Below are 19,385 nucleotides of genomic sequence, written 5' to 3'. Positions count from 1 at the left end.
CAATGCTTTTATGGCATTGGCTAAACGTAGCCCCGCCCCTTCCGCCCGCCAACCTATCACAGGGCTGGAGCGTCCGAGGCTGATCTGATAGGATTACTTGGCCGGAAAGTCTAGGGCGGATAATTGAGTACTAGCCGAGATGGCGGCGGCTGCAGCGGTTCGTGGGGTCCGAGGGCAATTGGGCCTTCGTGAAATTCGTATCCATTTGTGCCAGCGCTCGCCCGGCAGCCAGGGCGTCAGGTGAGGCGCGGCCCAGTGAGGCGGGTGGGCTTCGGGACGCCAGGGTCATGACCTCGACCTCCCGGGTGTTTGGAGAGGCCCGTGCCCACACCGCACGCGCGGTGCTCTCTCCTGCCCCGCAGGGACTTCATTGAGAAACGCTATGTGGAGCTGAAGAAAGCGAATCCCGACCTGCCCATCCTAATCCGCGAGTGCTCGGATGTGCAGCCCAAGCTCTGGGCCCGCTACGGTGAGCGCGGGACGCAGGGAACCAGAGACCCCGGTGAGGGGAACAAGGGTTCGAAGAGATAAAGGGCCGCCCAAGGTCACAGAAACCTATACAGGGACTGGGACTCAGACTTCAACTTTGCTATGATCTTGTTGCAAATAAGGAAATATACATTTGCAGAGTTAGAGTGTTTGTATCCAAGTAACATGTGGAGGCGGGCCCTGCCCTGCAAAGGAATCGTTTTTGTAGTTCAGGTTTCAGTTAAGGGAGAAGAGATGCTGGTCCAGTCCACCAAATGTAGGTCCTTTCAAGTTACCAGTGGTCAGTGCGGGTCCAGGTGGCATATGGGAATCGCAGTAGTAAAACCCTAAAATAATGCTATGTTGAGCATTTACTGCTAGGCCGTGTTGAGTGCTTTCCTGTTCAGATCTCTTGAACCTTAAGTATATGAGGAGTGGATTCCTTTTTCTCATCTTTTAGAGATGAGAGCGCTGAATGAACAATTGTGTGGAACATGCCTAACGTTATTCAGCTAAGATGCATAACACGGTTGAGCTTTTACATTTGTTCCCCATCCTAGACTGCACTTCTGCCAGACTTAAGTAGCTGGCTCTTCCAGTTACAATTCAGGTTATTTTGTCGGTCTGAACTTCTGTATCACCTCCTCAAAAAGGAATTCCCTGACCAGTTATGTAACATTGCCTCTTTACCCTATTTCATTTTACCAAGTGTTTATTAACATACTACCTGTGTCATTTTACCACAATTTGAAAACTACTCTTATGTTGCCTGAATATAGACACACAATAAATATTCATACTTACTGAACAATTGGGCTTCCCTGGTGGCTCAGACAGTAAAGAGTCTGCCTGCAATGTGAGAGACCCAAGTTCGATCCTTGGGTCAGGCAGATCCCCTGGAGAAGGAAATGGCAACCCACCCCAGTATTCTTGCCTGGAAAATTTCATGAATGGCGGAGCCTGGCAGGTGCCAGTCCATAGGGTCACAAAGGTCGGACAGGACTGAGCGACTTCACTTTCACTCACTGAATAATGGTATTTTTAATCATAGCTTTTAATTACACTTTGCCCTAGGAATGTCTGGGGGAAGGCAGGGAGTCACACCCAGGGCAGATTGGTTTTAACAGTGCAGCTAACTGCAGTATGCCATGCACTAAAAGTTGTTTGCAGGAAAAAAATTTTCCTTCTGAAAGCTAGTAGACTAGAGGAAATGGACACACAAATAACTTTAGTTTATGAACTACAGGAGCCATTAAATGGGCACAATTAAGAGGCAGGCCCATGTAATACTCTGCTCACAATGGTTAATAATCAGTGCTACCATGCCCCTTAAAACTTCCCTGAACCACTTTCCTTCCCATTATGACCACCCAGAATGAGCCAAAATTCTATTTAGACCTGGGCTTCCAAGATATGTTAGAGACCCACTGGATAAATTCTAGGCATGTCAGATACATTTTGGTCTTATCTCTTTTACTACCCTTCCTATCCTACCAAGAGTGTAAGTGCAAGACTATTTTGGTAGCCTGTACAGTGCAGAGTGAATAATTAATAATCTTCCTGTCTCCTCAGCATTTGGCCAAGAGAAGAATGTCTCTCTGAACAACTTCAGTGCTGATCAGGTAACTAGAGCCCTGGAGAATGTGCTAAGTAGCAAAGCCTGAAGTCTCCACTGAGGATTAGGAACAACAGCCCCAGAGTCTGGGCTCTGCTGGACTGAGTACAATGTGGAGAAATGTATTCTGTTCTGTATAAAGATTGTGCTGAAAATGCTGTCTCAAGATGATCTGATTCTCATCCCACCGACTACCCCTTATTGTGCAACCATCTGAGGAAAAGCAGTTGAATATAAAAATAAGACTTTATTTTATTCTGTCCCATCAAAAGCCATGAGCCACTGAATCAAAAAAAAAAAAAAAGGAAAGAAAAAGAAAAAAGGAGATTCCAGGGACCGGTATTAAGTACACCACACTGAGTTCCATCTGGTCCTCTTGCCTGGACAGTGCTGGGTGAAAGGGGAAGAGCTGGGATCCAGAGGTCTTGGCTTAGGCTTAGGTGTGGGAGCTGAGGGCATGATACCATTATGGTTCTAAACCCCCAAAGGGGATTTATGGGCGAGGACACAGGAGTATGGGAGATAAGGAGTGGAGGACATGACTTTCAGAAGTCAGGTTACCCATGAAGAGCTGTCTGCTGGAGAGCATGCACGCGATCATGAAGCTGTGCCACCTCCTCATGCCTTTGTAAGGCCTGCAGCCCTGACTGCTGCAAGAAGGCCTGGGCAGCCTGAGAGCAGGGAAGAAAGAGATTCAACACTGGGTCCCTGAGCTGCAGCACACAAACACCACAGCCTTGAGTTAGCCCACCTCTTCTTGGAAGAGTGCATTCCCAAAAAGAGTACAGAAGTTTGAACCTGGAGCCCACATAGGCTAGCCAGGCCCAGAGAACTAACTAAAGACTGTAAGGAAGGGGGCCACGGTGGAACAGGGGGACTGGGGACTAAGGCCAGAAACCCACCCCTGGCTGATAGATGAAGAGCAGCTGCAGCAGCTCCAAACTCTGGCCTACTACTTCAGTGTCAGAGAGGGCCAACGTGTCCAGCAAGGTGGGGAGCAGGAGCCCTGGCCATAGATGCTGACAGTAAGCGGGACCTTTCTCTGCAACGTTGCACAGAACTGTGAGCACCTGCAGACAGAAACATGTACACAGTCCCCACAGACAATGAAACCCAAAGATTTTAAAGATAGCTGGAATGGAGTGCTGACCACATGCCCAGTCACCATGCCAAGCACTCTTAATATGCATATTCTGTAATCCTCTCAGGCACCCTCTGGTAGGATTATATTCCCAATTATAAATGAGGAAACTGAAGTTTAAGGTGGTTAGCTGACATGCCCAAGGTTAATAACTAGTAAACTACAGTTTAGGAACTCACACCTAGACTGCTCTGTGATTGTATGGCTCTGAAGGAATCCATACCACACCACCTGCCAGCTCTCAGCTCAGGGTACTTCTGAGGGCTCAGGTCTGCTCCCACTGTTTTACACTTAGGCCACCATATCTTGGACCCAAGGGAACCAAATACCTACCAATACGCTCACAACATTAGACACTGACAACAAGTGCAAGAGGGGCTCAATCAGATCCAGGGAGATCAAGGAGGTACAGAAACTAGGACTGTTTGCTGAAAGGGAAAATGTCAGAGTGAAGTTCCTCCAACTCAGGCATGAAACCAACCCACTCCCAATCCTACCCACCTCAGCCCAGACCAAGAAGAAATATTCCCAGGAGCTAAAGGTCCAGGCCAAGGCAGATTGTGGTGCTTACCAGTGAGGTTGTTAAGGAGCCAGAGGCCCTCAGGAAGCAGGCTGGGCTGTTCCTGGAGGAAGAACTGCAGAAGGATAAATAAGGCTGCCACAACACGCTCATCTCGGAGATGCACTGGCCCTCCCACAGTCTCTGCTGCTGCCTCTGTCAGCAAGTTGCTTAGACACCGAACAACAGGGCATACCAGCTGTAAAGACGAGCAGGGGTTCAGGTTTAAGGAGGAAGGGGCAACCTGCATACGAGCAGGAACTGAATCAGAAGGTCACCCAGATACTGGCCTGTCCACATACCAGCTCCAGTCCTGCATTCTTAGTTCTCTGGACAGCCGCAGCCAAGTCCAACAGCAGCAGCCCCAGGGTGGTTAGAGCCCCCTGGGTGATGAGCAGGGCATTGTTGACCTGGCTGGGCAACAGGAAGCAAGCAGTCACTACTCAGTCAGTCCTACATTAAGCCGGCCAACAGCCTAGGTCTGTGGGTTCCCTGGGCTCCAAGAAGAGAGGACCAGAGAAGAAAGAAGACTTATCCCAACAATTTCAGAAACTAAAGCCTGAATATCATGGAAGGAAGCCCCAGGGGAAGTCTGGCACTTTCCCAATTGCCCTATTACCTGCAGATGATGTAGTGAAGGCACCAGGCAAACTCCACAGCTACCCCAAGGTTCAGCTTTGGGCCGGGTTGTAACAGTTGCAGTATGTGCTGGGGGAGAGTAGAGCCCAGGACGGAGCTGTCAGTAGAAGCAGAGCTCTGAGTAGGAACCATGGAAGGCAAGATGTCAATCACTCTTCCCAAACCCGAAGAGCAGGTGGCAAAGTGCCCAAAACCCAAAGCTCTTCCCAGTCAGGCACATGGGGTTAAAATGTCCAACGCGTTGGAAACAAGACTCAGTCAGGCATCCAGGGGCTACACTACCGAGTAAGTCACACCTGCCTACACATGAGTTTGACTTACGGGATGATCTTCTCTGGAGCCTCCTTAGCCTGCAGAAGCTGGGACAAGGCATATCCAAGGGCTTCCAGCACAGTCAGACGGGGAGACTAGGAGCAGAGCAGGGGTCTGACTCTGGAAGCTAGGCCATAAGGTTTCCTACGACTTTCAACCTCTTAGCGCAGAGAAGAGGCTGCAGCTGCCTAACCAGAGCAGGTGGGCCGTGTGAGGAGATGGGTACTCCAGGAGGAAGAAAGAAGGTGGACACTCACCTGGATGCAGGCAGCCAAAGCCGGAACAATGCCCTGAGGCAGAAGCTGCCTTCTCACAGCCTCACTCTCCACAATCAGGTTACCCAGGGTATACAGACAGAGCTCCTGAGAGCAGAACAACAAAAGCACTGGGCTTGGCCTACCTCAGGATCTCAGGCCGGGAGTGGATGGGGTTGGGGGTGGGGGGGGGGGGGGGGCGTGGGCAGGGGCTAGGGTGGGAATGGGAAAGATGAAGCATCCCAGTCCTTGAGAATCTGGGCACAGGGGAGTGGCAGGTGATGGTGCATGTATGGCTGTGGCTGTCAGGGAACCAGGTTTTCCTCCTTAACCTACCTGCCAGCTCAAACTGGACCCAAAAGCATAATTTTTAAATCCAAACCAAAATCAAGATAGGACAGGGCTTACTATAAAGTCTGAGCTGTGACCGGAGAGGTAGGTGAGAAGGTAGGAAGTGGCTGGCAGGCAGGCCTCAGCCACCGCAGACTGCTCAGAGTGAGAGAGCTCATGAAGGCACCGAGCCGCCTCAAGCTGCAGCAGGGCCTGGTTGCTGGTCAGGAGCCCGACCAGGGTCCGAATGCTGCCCTCCAGCCTACATGAGTGAGCACCAGAGTCCTTCTCAGCTAGCGGCCCATCCCCTCCACACCCCTGTCCATCCCCCAGTGCCCCAGCCACCCACTCACATCATCCACACTGACCTGATGAAGATCTGTTGTGTCTCAGGGTGCTGCAAGCCTCGACGAAGGCTGACCAGAGCCCTCTCCCTCTCCTTTTCCTCTATCCCCCGCTGGGCCAACCGCAGGAACTCCTGGATCTTCAGCACAGCACAGGGAAATGAGACATGGCAACACATCGATGCCAGATAGCAAGGCATGAGTTCTGCTCTGCCTACTTCACTTGTGAGCCCTCCAATATGGCATGATCCCGAGAACTTGTCATTCACACTATTATGGCTAATAAATGCTAACCCTGCAGTAGAGTGGACAGAAGAGGGAATCAAAACTGCATTTAATACCAGTCCTGCCACTTATTCTACAGGGGACTAAACCCAGCTTCTCACCTGAAAAATGGGAGTAACATCTACTCTGGTGTCTTACTGGGTTATTTCAAGAATAATATTTAAATCTCTCAGCCTGGCATAACCTACCCCTCCAGCCATTGTCCCCATACAACTGACACTGCAACAACATTTAGCATAACATGACTTGTTTTTTCAATGTTTCCAAGCTTTTGCAATATCCATCCCTTCTGCATGGGATACCATCCACAGGTCCTTCACTTACTTCAGCTTTCTCTTCTAACTGCCTCTGGGAAATTAGTTCTTTCTAGTATCCTTTGGAAGACTCAGTGGTTTCTACTGTGCCTCATGTTTCCTTCACCACAGGTAGGAGCACATCTGTCTCCTTCAGTGGGTTGGGAACATGTCAAAGAAAGGGACTCTTTTCTTTTTTGTGTACCTGAGTACCCACCATAGGTGTCTTGGTACAAAATAGACACACAATGAATAAATGACATAACCTAGGTGTAAGTTCTTCATAAACTATACACATAAACATAGTATAAACATAGAGTATGCCTGATGCTTGCTAAATGAATAAATGAGCTAAGTTCTTTTGTTCACTTATTCCATAAATGCTGAGCATCTACTATACACCAGATACTGTATAAGCATCTGAATTTTCAATGATGACAAATAAGATAAAGTCTAGGTTCCTGTGGATAAAGTCTAGTTAGAAAAAAGGTAACAAACAAGCAAACAATTAGTATAATTAACATTCTGCAGACCTACTTTAGATGCAGCAAATGCAAAGGCCATAGAGAAGAATGGGGCTGGTATATTGTTCCAAGAACTGAAAAGAGGACAATGTGGCTGAAATGAGTAAACCGATAAGACTGCAAATGGCAGAAGTTATACTACGCTAGAGTGTGTAGATCAGAGGAAGGATTTTGGACGCATCTGCCTGATGTGTAAAGAATGAATTTTTTAAAATTAATTTAATAGGAGGCTAATTACTTTACAATATTGTGGTGGTTTTCGCCATACATCAACATGAATCAGTCACGGGTGTACAGGTGTCTCCCCATCCTGAACCCCCCCTCCCAAAGGATGAATTTGAGAGAGGCAAAATTTCGGTAGATGACCTGTTAAGAGGCTTCTGTTAAGTATGCAGAGAAAAGGGTACTGTCAGTATTGACGGCAACGCCATGTAAAGAGGTAGGAGGCAAAAAAGGGGGGGGAGGGGAAGAGAGGGCAGGGGAGGGGAGGACTCGATGATGTACTGGTGTGGCGGTAAGGAAGAGAGTTGTCAAGAATGATTTCCTGGTTTCTGGCTTGGCCCACTAGACGGATGGAGAAGCAAATGGCAACCCACTCTAGTATTCTTGCCGGGAGAAGGCCATGGACAGAGGAGCCTGGCGGGTTACAGTACATGGGAGTCACAGGGTCATACAGGACTGAAGCGACTGAGCACTAGACGGAGAGAAGTGTTGAAGGGTCCGCGTTCAGGTTTGGAGACAGCCCTCCAGTTCAACAGAAGGAATTTGCCGCCTAGTGGGTGTGACTCTCAACACGCACCCTGACCGCTCACCTCGGCTTCTCCAAGGATCACGACCACACATCCCCCTTCGGCTTCCTCCGTAGCTTCGTCTCTCAGCAGCCTCTTGCTGACCAGCTGCTGCTCCCTCCGCGCCTTCCGCAGTGCTGAGGGGAAAGGAGACGGCTGAGCATGGGAGGGGAACCCACAACCCAGGGCTCGTCCCGTTGCCCCATCTCCGACCTCCATAACCCCATCCTCCAGTGTTCTCTCGCCCACCGCACCTGCCTCCCGCTCCCGCCGGCGGCACCGTAGCTCCTCCACTCCGCAGCCTAACGGCCTGAGGAGGCCTCGCCGTCCGCTCCACATGAGAGAAGTGGAAAAATTCTGCACGAACTGGAGAGCCAACAACTTTACCCAGAAATCCAAAACAGGACACAGCCGGCGCAGGCGCAGGCGCAGGGCAGGGCGGAAAGGGAGGTGTCAGTGGGCGGGGCACGCAGCGAAGTGAAGGCGGGGCGGAACAAGGGGGCGCGACCACATGCCGGCCTGGGCGAAGCGGCGAGAGGGTGGGGCAGACCGGGGGAGGGAAGATGAAAAGACAGGATTGGGTGGGGCGAGGGCGGGGAGGGGCCACTGATTGAGGGATGGGACCTTTAGCCAAGCGAATTCCAAGTAGCGGCTGTGGCTTCGAGCTTCTTTGATGGCTCAGTGGTAAAGAACCCGCCTGCCAATGCAGGAGACAGAGGTTCGATCCCTGGATAAGGGAATGGCAACCCACTCCAGTATTGTCTGGGAAATCGCATGGACAGACGACCCTGGCGCAAAAGAATCCCACATGACTTTGCGACTAAACAAGCTGTCCCTCTGCCTTCGGTTTCTCGGCTGCCGACATTGGAAACCCCCGGCTACTAGTGTCAGCAAACACAACCTTCCCGCCCCTAACACAGTCTAAAAGAACATTCAAAACTATCCTGAGTTCTAAAGGGACTTCCCTGGAGTCCAGTGGTTAAGACTCCGCGCTTCCGTTGGGGTCGGCGAGGTTGGATCCCTAATCGGGGAACTAAAATCCGGAGTGCCGCTTTAAAAGCCCCCAAAGCAAAAAATAAAATAAAAAAACTACCCTGAAGATATCGAATGCCCTTTCACCAATAACAATGACTCTCAGTGATGAGTGCTAGCTAAATCCTGGACGCTGCCATGACAGTTATCCCCATTTTCAGTTCAGTTCACATCAGTTGCTCAGTCGTGTCTGACTCTTTGCGACCCCATGAACCGCAGCACGCCAGGCCTCCCTGTCCATCACCAACTCCTGGAGTCCACCCAGACCCATGTCCATTATGTTCATCCTCTGTCATCCCCTGCCCTCAATCTTTCCCAGCATCAGGGTCTTTTCAAATGAGTCAGCTCTTTGCATCAGGTGCCCAAAATATTGGAGTTTCAGCTTCAACATCAGTCCTTCCAATGAACACTCAGGACTGATCTCCTTTAGGATGGACTGGTTGGATCTCCCTGCAGTCCAAGGGACTCTCAAGAGTCTTCTCCAACACCACAGTTCAAAAGCATCAATTCTTTGGCGCTCAGCTTTCTTTATAGTCCAACTCTCACATCCATACATGACCACTGGAAAAACCATAGCCTTGACTAGATGGACCTTTGCTGACAAAGTAATGTCTCTGCTTTTTAATGTGCTGTCTAGATTGGTCATAACTTTCCTTCCAAGGAGTAAGCGTCGTTTAATTTCATGGCTGCAATCACCATCTGAAGTGATTTTGGGGCCCAGAAAAATAGTCAGCCACTGTTTCGACTGTTTCCCCATCTATTTGCCATGAAGTGATGGGACTGGAATGTTTCTGAATGTTGAGCTTTAAGCCAACTTTTTCACTCTCCTCTTTCACTTTCATAAAGAGGCTCTTTAGTTCTTCACTTTCTGCCATAAGGGTGGTGTCATCTGCATATCTGAGGTTATTGATACTTCTCCCGGCGATCTTGAGCCCAGCTTGTGCTTCCTCCAGCCCAGCGTTTCTCATGATGTACTCTGCATATAAGTTAAATAAGCAGGGTGACAATATACAGCCTTGACGTACTCCTTTTCCTATTTGGAACCAGTCTGTTGTTCCATGTCCAATTCAAACTGTTGCTTCCTGACCTGCATACAGGTTTCTCAAGAGGCAGGTCAGGTGGTCTGGTATTCCCATCTCTTTCAGAATTTTCCAGTTTATTCTGATCCACACAGTCAAAGGCTTTGGCATAGTCAATAAAGCAGAAATAGATGTTTTTCTGGAACTCTCTTGCTTTTTCTATGATCCAGCGGATGTTGGCAATTTGATCTCTGGTTCCTCTGCCTTTTCTAAAACCAGGTTGAACATCTGAAAGTTCACGGTTCACGTATTGCTGAAGCCTGGCTTGGAGAGTAAAAATCCCTATTTTACGGGTGAGAAAAATGAGACAAATACAATTATGGATCACTATTCTGCATAAAAGTGAATGGCAAAAAAAAGTGAATGGCATTATTTTTACAATAAAGTAATTGTTTCATCAACTTTGAGCGCCACTCATCTACTAGGTAATGGGGAAACACTGGTGAATTAAACACCGAGTTCCAGGGAATTCCCTGGCAGTTCATTGGTTAGGAATAGGCACTTTCACTGCCATAGCCCCAGGTTCAATCCGCCCTCTGGAACTAAGATCCCAAAAGCTGGGCGTCGCAGCCAAAACAAACAAAAACTGTTCCATACCCTCAAAAATCTGAATTGTGCCCAACTAAGCCCTATTTCCTATTTCCTGCATACCTCTCCAGCCGTGCCTTACTCATCTCTCCTAGGATTTTTGTTCCCTGAACAAGTCTTGCACTTTTTTCTCTTCTGGGCTTTTGCACAGGCTGTTCCATTGTCTGCAGCCCAGTCTCTGCCACCCCACCTCTACTAGAACCAGCCCCCTTCCTTTAACTAACACCAGTCTCAAAATATCCACTGCCCTACTCAGAACAACTGGACCAGTGCCCCTGTTTGAGAGCATGTAGCATCATATACTTCTTCATAACCCTTTTCACAGCTGTCATTGTTACAGTGTAATTGTTTGATGTTTTCTCCTCCCAAACACCCTTCACAACTCCAAGAGAGTAGAGTCCTGGTAGCACTTAAGAATTTTTATTGCCAGGCAATTCCCTGGTGGCCCAGTGGTTAGGACTCCATGCTTTCACTGCTGAGGACAGAAAGTTCAGTCCCTGGTGGGCATCTAAGATCCTGGGCAAGGTGTGTGCCAAGAAAAAAAAAAAGTTCAAGAATTCTTATAGAATCTGCTGATCATCTGAAATTAAAAGACACTTGCTCCTTGGAAGAAAGGCTATGACAAATCTGGACAGCATATTAAAAAGCAGAGACATCACTTTGCCAAAAAAGGTTCAGTAGTCATGAGAGTTGGACCAAAAAGAAGGCTGAGCACCAAAGAATTGATGCATTTAAATTGTGTTGCTGGAGAAAACTCTTGAAAGTCCCTTGGACAGCAAACAGATCAAACCAGTCAATCCTAAAGGAAATCAATCCTGAATATTCAGGAAGGACTGACGCTGAAGCTGAAGCTCCAATACTTTGGCCACCTGATGCAAAGAGCTGCCTCATTGAAAAAGATTCTGATGCTGGGAAAAACTGAAGGCAAAAGGAGATGAGGGCAGCAGAGGATGAGATGGTTAGATAGCATCACTGACTCAATGGACATGAATCTGAGCAAACTCTGGGAGTTAGTGAAGGACAGGGGAGCCTAGTGTGCTGCAGTCCGTGGGGTTGCAAAGAGATGGACACAACAACAGTTTTTTGAAAGCTACTACTTAGGCAAAAGTGCAAGTAAGAACAAATCCAAGAAAGGAAAGTGTTCTTCAAACCAACTTCCTTCCCTTGGATTTAATTCCACTTCTTGGAGTTAGTCAAGGAAGTCTTTGATTTCTTCCACGAAACATCTAGTTAAATATCTGCAGAACATCATCTTATCCTCCACATCTTCCCTTCAGCTCCAGCATCCATCCAGCCTCTGGACAATCATTTATTGAGCATTATTTATTTATTTAGTGGCAGCACAGAGCCCTAGCCCTCGGACCAGCAGGGAATTCCCTGAGTATCATTACCGATGCACCATGATCTAGCTGGGGAATAGGATCTGAGTCTTGTCCCCTTCCTTATGGGACAGGCTGGCTTCTGACCCTACATCTTTCTCATGATATGAAAGATAAGGCAAGTCCCCAGGAAAAATCTATGCTCTGCCCAGAGTGTCTGCTCAGTTACAGCTGCCCAAACTATTTTTGTTTTTGTTTTTTCTTTTTTGTGGGGGAGGAGAGCTTGTTTTTTGTTTGTTTGTTTTATTGCACTTATCTGCCTGGCAACACTTTTAACCCTGTAAGAAATAGCCCCATGTCCTATTACAGGCCTAACTGTTTCTTTCTCTTTTTTTTTTTTCCTTTTATAACTGAGATTTTATTGGTTGTTTTGAGGATCACTACACAGACATTTCAATTTGTACACAATTCTTCACATACGTACCAGAAATCTAAAATATCATGTAGTTGTGATTCTTAACAGTTATTCCAGTGACTTTCCAGCTTAAAATTTGGAGCAAACTTTCCTTAACAGGATATCAAGTACCAATATCTTCAAATATTGATATGTTGTTACATCATAAGTCCCAGTGATTCACAATTTAATATCATATACACTACATACCCAAACTGTCGATCGTTCACAGCACATTAACCAAGTTACTAGGAAAACTGGACTACCACGACCAAAGATGTTATAGTATAGTGCACAAAATTCTGACCAGGAGAGCCAAGATCAAAAAGTGGTTTGCTGTAGGAAATAATTCTACCAAAACAATATGGGAAGAGAAGTAATTTAAAGTGTTCAAGACATTAAATGCACAACTGACTCCAAACTGCCATTTAGTATGCTTTTGTATTATAGGATATAAAAGCTACCCCCCATCTATGGAATGTTAAGCTGACACCCAAGACAATCAGGGCCTCCCATATCCAATATCCCACTATTTTCTGGTTGTACCAAAAAATAAACAACCAGCAAATTATTTCACCTCTTAAAAAAAGCATTTACACTTAAAAAATGGGATGAGGTGGGATTCCCTCCTTTTTAAAAGTGTTTCTAGAGCTACTAAAAAACTTGCATTTACAAAATAGTTGATAAAAATATTCCTCTGGATTGTACAAGAAGGGAAACAGGGACCACTGACAGGACTGAGTGTGTGGTTATTAATCAGACTTGGCTTCTTTCTCTTCTGCTTCATCAGAGGCTGAGCTCTCCTCGTTTTTAGTCTCTCCATTTTCTGCAGGCAAGTCTTCTTTAGTCTCTTGGTTGGCCACTTCCGCCTGTTTTCCCTTTGCTCCTCTTTTCCCTTTTGTTTGCACTTTTTTGTCTGAAGATTTATCCTTTCCCGCCGCCTTTTTTGGCTTCGTTTCCACTTTTGCAGGAGCCGGTTTTGCTGACAACCTCGCCGATCTCCTCTTGGGCTCCTCCTTCGCCGCCCCCTCGGCGGAGCTGACCTTCCTCTTGGGCATCGTGGCGGCGGGGCGGGCGAGAGCCGGGTGCCTGAGGGCCGCGGCGCGCCGAGGGCCTTCGCGAAGCTGAGTAGCCTGGCCGCTGCCGCTCCTCCCGCCGCCCAAGCTGCTGGGACCCGCTTGTTTCTTTCTCGAGAGCTCCCACAAGTCCTTATTTTCTCCTGTGTAAGAATCCTGTTCACCATGGACTGTAGTTCTGTGTCTGCATTTGCCTCCCCCACCTTCTAGAGTACTTGAGGAACTATGTGATGATCAGATCAGCATCCCAAGACTTGGCATCAGCTCTGGCACTTGGTAGACAAATGGTGGATATTTTCTGAATGAAGCTGTGACTTGGGGACCTTTGCAAAACTATTATTGCCCCTCTTAACTTGGAGTGTCTCCCCTAAGATGATGGAATCTTTTAAACCATTTTTAAAAATTGAAGTATAGTTAATTTATGTTACATTAGTTTCAGGTGTACAGCAAAGTGATTCAGTCATTTATGTATATTCTTTTTCAGATCCTTTTTCATTACAGATTACTATAAGATATTGAATAGAGTTTCTGCCCTACACAGTAGATCTTTGTTGTTAAGGTGATGGAATTTGTTGAGGAGTCAGGCTTCAGTAGCCTGGGTCCTCTGAATGCAGAGACTCTGATGAAGACAACAATGAAGGGCTACTGCTACAACCTTAGTGGTAGTGTTGGGATTCCAAGCCTGTTTGTCTGACTGCAGTCAGTTGGCGTATTTCACACTGAACTATACTCATATCTTGGTCCTCAGGGATGTCCCAGTGACACGGTCTGGACTTTAGGCATGACTTTGGGTATTATTAGAACATGCCCAACAGGACATACAGGAGGCAGTGTGGTCCAATGTGGGCTCCTTGTTTGCACTGGGGACAGATATGTAGTTACTTCTGGGGAAAAGGGAAGTGAGAATTCAAATGTTTTTATGTGGCTCTTTGCCCAGAAATCTAGAAGTTCAGACTTACAAGGGCTCTTTTAAAAGTACAGCCCTTCTGAAACTGAGGGCTGTCATCAACTAGATCTCTTGAACTATAACTTATAAATAATATCATGTAAATTGCCTTCATCAATCAAGCTCGCCTTAGCCTTAATCGTTGCTGCAAATTACATACCTTCATGTAGCTTACACAGTATGTCACAAGACTCCATTAATACCTCTTCGTGGGCAATACCTCTGATGTACGGATTGCTATAGTAATGGTTCCTTAAGCCGATTTTTCAGGAACTTAGAGTCAGCTCTTGTCCAGTTCACATTCCAGCTTATTAAGACTGCTTAAAACCACAACCCTCCAACCAGGTCTGTGTGAGTGCTGGATGGATGGCCTTTTGATGTCAGAGGGCTAAAACTTCACCCTCAGACCATGCTAATACTACCATTTTATGAATGTCCCTCCCATGAAGAAGCATGTAACTCAGACACACCAGCAGAGTACCGATTACCTCACCTTTTTTCCTATCCCCAATCACCTTCTTCTGCACCTCCAACCAATCTATACCCTTCACCCATAAGTATCCTAAGCCCCTTTCCGTTGAGGAGGTAAATGTGAGATTTGTTCTTCCTGCTCCTCAGATTCCTCATGAATAAATCCTTTCTACAAACTTCAGGGTTTCAGAGTTTGGCTTAATGCCTGTTGGCCAAACGAACCTGGTTTGGCAACACTTCCACACCCTCTGGGACACTTGCTTTTCTTTTCTTGAAAGAGTAGGTGAGTTACTAATTAATCCTCATTCAACACAGGTCCAGCTTTTCCTTCCTAGGACATAGGAATTGTGCTGGGGAGAGGGCAGGAGAGAGCTAGGTGCAAGTGAGAAAATTATATTAGGAATATCTTGTTTCTCAAATTTCAGGATAGAGAAGTGGAAACTAAGAGAGTGAGGCACTTGGCCGATGTGTCTCTGTTCAACACATAGACTTCTCTACTTTTAAGAAAGCTGTTACTTTAAAACTCATGAATCACCACATGGCACACCTGTTACACATAACATTGTACATCAATTATACTTCAATTAAAAAAAAGAATCTATCAGGATTACCTTCTCCTAAGACACACCTGGAGAAGGCAATGGCAACCCATTCCAGTACTCTCACCTGGAAAATCCCAAGGACTGAGGAGCCTGGTAGGCTGCAGTCCATGGGGTCGTTGAGAGTCGGACAAGACTCAGCGACGTCACTTTCACTTCTCACTTTCATGCATTGGAGAAGGAAATGGCAACCCACTCCAATGTTCTTGCCTGGAGAATCCCAGGGACAGGCGAGCCCAGTGGGCTGCCTTCTATGGGGTCGCACAGAGTCGGACACGACTGAAGCGACTTAGCAGCAGCAGCAGCAAGACACACCAGAGCTGGTCGATGAAGATTTCTGCTGTGTCTGCAACTTCCCTGGTGGTCCAGTGGTTAAGACTGCCATTCCCGATGCAGGGGTGTGGACTTTCAATTCCTGGTCAGGGAACTAAGATCACACAAGCAGCAGGCCCGCCCCCCCAAAAAAAATTAAAAACCTGTTCCTTTCTTAAACACATTTAAAGAACAAGTCAGCAAAAAACAAAAAAGCACATTGGGGGGAAGCTGTTCTTTAGACCACCTTCCTTCTCTCGAACTAGCCCTTGGAGTCAATAAATGAAGTTTGCAGTCTCTTCCACAATATATCCAGTTAGATATCCGAGGATATTCAGGGAGTTGAACTTGGTTGACAAGAAGTTAATAACAACCACCAAGACTAGGGAAAAGTTATGGAAAGTACCCAGCCTGAATCACTGGGATAGGGGCAGGGGACATTGAGAATCCTGTCCTGAGGAACTGGGGATCTCTCTGTCTCCAACCCAAACAAGCCTGGAGGCATCTGAGTCATCTGGGCACTGCCTGGGTCAGAGGAATAGATGCCTTGCAAGATCCTTCCTGTTATAGCCCCTCTCCTGGCAACATCCTTCATTGCGAAATTTCCAGGAAGAGTAGCGAATGGGGTGGCTGGGAGGAAGAAAGGTGGGAAGTGACAGGGTTCAAAGAAGGGGGAGCAGAGCGACATCACAGGGTTACATAAACTCTCAGAGGCTGCCAAAGAGTAAGGACAGATCGGTTTGTGGAGCCTGGAAGCCGGCGTGAGCCACTGAAAAGGAAAGAAGCCACAGTCCAGCCGATAACCAGAGAGAGAGGCAGAGGCTCTGAGGATCTACCGACTATGGTGAGAGTATGCTCTTGGGGCCGAAGCGGGGGCTATTCGGGGAACCTTAGGAACCGGCTTGGGCCGCCCTGACCTCCGCTGTCTTTCCAGGTGTGCGTGCCCTGCCTGCTGCTGCTGCTGCTGCCGCCGCTGCTGCGTGTGTCTGCGGACACCACAGAGCCCTGCGAGCTGGACGACGACGATTTCCGCTGTGTCTGCAACTTCACGGATCCCAAGCCTGACTGGTCTAGCGCTATTCAGTGTATGGTTGCCGTCGAGGTGGAGATCCGTGGCGGCGGCCGCAGCCTGGAACAATTTCTCAAGGGAACTGACACCGACCCGAAGCAGTATGCTGACACAATCAAGGCTCTGCGCGTTCGGCGACTCAAGCTGGGCGCTGCACAGGTTCCCGCTCAGCTTCTGGTCGCCGTTCTGCGCGCGCTCGGGTACTCTCGTCTCAAGGAACTGACGCTTGAGGACCTGGAGGTAACCGGCCCGACGCCCCCGACGCCTCTGGAAGCCGCTGGGCCTGCGCTCACCAGCCTCAGTCTCCGTAACGTATCGTGGGCAACAGGAGGCGCCTGGCTCGGCGAACTGCAGCAGTGGCTCAAGCCCGGGCTCAAGGAGCTGAACGTTGCCCGAGCACACTCGCTTGCCTTTCCCTGCGCAGGGCTCTCCGCCTTCGAGGCTCTCACCACCCTAGACCTGTCTAACAATCCCGGTCTCGGCGACAGCGGGCTGATGGCGGCTCTCTGTCCGCACAAGTTCCCGGCCCTCCAATATCTAGCGCTACGCAACGCCGGGATGGAGACGCTGAGCGGCGTGTGCGCGGCGCTGGAGGCAGCGAGGGTGCAGCCCCGAAGCCTGGACCTCAGCCACAACTCGCTGCGCGCCACCGCCCCGGGCGCTACCCGGTGTGTCTGGCCCAGGGCGCTAAGCTCTCTCAATTTGTCGTTCGCTGGGCTGGAGCAAGTGCCTAAAGGACTGCCGCCCAAGCTCAGCGCGCTTGATCTCAGCTGCAACAAGCTAAGCAGAAAACCGCGGCGAGACGAGCTGCCCGAGGTAAATGACCTGACTCTGGACGGAAATCCCTTTCTGGACCCTGGAGCCCTCCAGCACCAAGACGCCCCGATGATCTCCGGCGTGGTCCCAGCCTGTGCGCGTTCGGCCTTGACCATGGGGGTGTCAGGAACCCTGGCGCTGCTTCAAGGAGCCCGAGGCTTCACGTAAGGCCGGGGGAAGAGAGGGGAGAGGAATGAATTGGCTCAGATTGCCCTGGCTCCGGGAGACCCTCGTCAGGACATCTCAACCAACCAGGCTTCCGCCCCATCCTTATTAAAATCTTAAACAGCAGATCCGTGTCATTCACTCAGCAGATGTTTACTGGGTACACTGCTGAGCAGGGAATCCGTTATACTTAAACATTCTTCTTCCTAACTTGCTAGAAACCATACCCGTCCCACCATAGAAAAGAACTACGGGGGCAGAAGGGGCAGGGAAAAGTTGCGTGTCTAGGGCTGCGTGGGAGAACCAAGGGTTTCCCTGCGATTGGGGGTTTTCTGAACAGATTACTAGAACCTGTGTTAAAGGATGTTTGAATGGTAAACATGCCTGGAAGGATCCTCTCTGGTGCATTTTCCAAGACGCAGCTGCTCCCTTCCAAGGTTATAAAACCCAGAGCCATTTGCTTATTCTTACTCTTCTTTTTCCTCCAACCCCCAGTGAGGAAAGACAGCTATGCCACTCATTCTACCTAAGCTCTGAGGTTGATAATTTCAGGGTTGCTCTCCTGTAGTGTATAGCCTCTCTGCCTACAGAGGTACACTGATTTTCACTCTGTCAGGTAATAATGGGGGAGCTTGAGAATGGGGAACTGATGCAAGATGCTGTAATTTAACCTTCTCTGAACCAGAGATTTTGCAATTATGCTAATATACAAATGTATGATTGTTCTTTGATTTGCAAACAGGATAATATCTTAGACCCTTCACAGCTTCTTTGGACCCCTTCACACAGCAATTACCAGTGTATGTCCCCTGAACCACATTATCTCAGTGACCTAGGACATCAACCAAGAGGGACTGTTCCTTCTAAGGGTTCCTTCTTCATCACATCAAGGAGGCAGTCACATCCATAAGGGATCTAGATATGCCTCAATGGGGACCTAAAGAGGAGTGGGGAGAGGCATGTAAACAGAGCCCTTCTCCTGCCTGCGTCCCTCCAGTGTCCAGAACCACACAGATAGGAACAGAGAATGCACATTATTACATTGATGGGAGAGTTACACAGGTCATCAGACTACAGACTCAAAGAATCACAGGGACAGCTAAATAAACTGCCAATCTGTGTGGCCAGACCTCGCTGGCTCCATTTTTTCAGTTTCATCTTAGGCCCACAGTCCTGCCCCCTCCTCGCTCTGCATAACTGAGCTTTACTCTACTCACAAGAAGTGTACCCAAGCCAGATAACTTACCTAACAGCTTTTACTCTTGCCTTCGTCTGATATGAAAACTGGAAGAATGCCTTTTGCTGACACAGATGGTTAACGGTCATGAGACCCTCAGGGAGGAAAAAGCCCAGGTTCCCTTGGATGCAGATGTGCAGCTTACTTGGTAGTCAAATTCTGTTTTTAGCCTTGACCCCTTTAAATCTCAGGTATCCCCTTCGCAGAGTGCAGCTGTGAGTGCCTCTGGATCTTGGCTGTATGTAAATTCACAACACCTGCATTATGTAAGTAACATGGCTGTATGTCAGTACCCACAATAAACTTCAAACTGTACTTTATGGAGTTGCCTGCTTCGTTTTTTCATCTCAAAGTTCTTTCTCAGCTCGATGGATATTATTCAATATATCTGCCTCCCAACACTTTTGCATGTCAATAGTTTTCCCAATACCATTGTTTGAAAAGATATTGAATGGTCTTGGCACCCTTGTTGAAAATCATTTGACCATGTCGTTCAGGTTTTATATCTGGGCTCTCTATTCAATGGTGGTGGTAGTGGTTTAGTCATTAACTTGTGTCTTTTGCAACCCCATGGACTGTAACCTGCCAGGCTCCTCTGTCCATGGGATTTCTCAGGCAAGAATATTGGAGTGGGTTGCCATTCCCTTCTCCAGGGCTCTTTTCAATGCTA

General features: G+C 48.2%; 4 protein-coding genes across 6 annotated transcripts; 2 read left to right on the top strand and 2 right to left on the bottom strand.

Annotated features, from left to right (window-relative positions):
• The first annotated feature begins 82 nt into the window (after positions 1-82).
• NDUFA2 (NADH:ubiquinone oxidoreductase subunit A2) lies at positions 83-2,238 on the top strand. The gene is made up of 3 exons (XM_061151494.1): positions 83-240; positions 363-469; positions 2,041-2,238. Exons 1-3 carry the CDS (start codon positions 140-142, stop codon positions 2,130-2,132), a joined length of 300 nt encoding a protein of 99 aa, XP_061007477.1. The 5' UTR covers positions 83-139; the 3' UTR covers positions 2,133-2,238.
• A 72-nt stretch (positions 2,239-2,310) lies between these two features.
• Positions 2,311-8,027, bottom strand: TMCO6 (transmembrane and coiled-coil domains 6). Of its 3 annotated transcripts, XM_061151490.1 has the most exons (12): positions 7,807-8,026; positions 7,577-7,689; positions 5,687-5,802; positions 5,397-5,580; positions 4,992-5,096; positions 4,744-4,829; positions 4,403-4,519; positions 4,086-4,197; positions 3,796-3,982; positions 3,558-3,652; positions 2,986-3,153; positions 2,311-2,754 (listed from the first exon to the last, which is right to left on the bottom strand). In XM_061151490.1, exons 1-12 carry the CDS (start codon positions 7,889-7,891, stop codon positions 2,641-2,643), a joined length of 1,482 nt encoding a protein of 493 aa, XP_061007473.1. In that variant the 5' UTR covers positions 7,892-8,026; the 3' UTR covers positions 2,311-2,640. The 3 variants fall into 3 exon arrangements, with proteins under 3 accessions (XP_061007473.1, XP_061007475.1, XP_061007474.1); XM_061151492.1 differs by lacking the exon at positions 4,744-4,829 and having other exon boundaries at positions 4,086-4,193; positions 7,807-8,027; XM_061151491.1 differs by lacking the exon at positions 4,744-4,829 and having other exon boundaries at positions 4,403-4,539.
• A 3,968-nt stretch (positions 8,028-11,995) lies between these two features.
• Positions 11,996-13,200, bottom strand: LOC133061415 (non-histone chromosomal protein HMG-14-like). The gene has a single exon (XM_061149432.1). It carries the CDS (start codon positions 13,080-13,082, stop codon positions 12,777-12,779), a length of 306 nt encoding a protein of 101 aa, XP_061005415.1. The 5' UTR covers positions 13,083-13,200; the 3' UTR covers positions 11,996-12,776.
• A 2,683-nt stretch (positions 13,201-15,883) lies between these two features.
• Positions 15,884-19,035, top strand: CD14 (CD14 molecule). Its single transcript, XM_061151493.1, has 2 exons — positions 15,884-16,272; positions 16,363-19,035. Exons 1-2 carry the CDS (start codon positions 16,270-16,272, stop codon positions 17,479-17,481), a joined length of 1,122 nt encoding a protein of 373 aa, XP_061007476.1. The 5' UTR covers positions 15,884-16,269; the 3' UTR covers positions 17,482-19,035.
• Positions 19,036-19,385: the final 350 nt, after the last annotated feature.

This window comes from Dama dama, chromosome 9 (assembly GCF_033118175.1).
Source record: "Dama dama isolate Ldn47 chromosome 9, ASM3311817v1, whole genome shotgun sequence".
NCBI classification, from domain to species: domain Eukaryota; kingdom Metazoa; phylum Chordata; class Mammalia; order Artiodactyla; family Cervidae; genus Dama; species Dama dama.
This window is presented reverse-complemented; position numbering and strand designations above follow the sequence as displayed.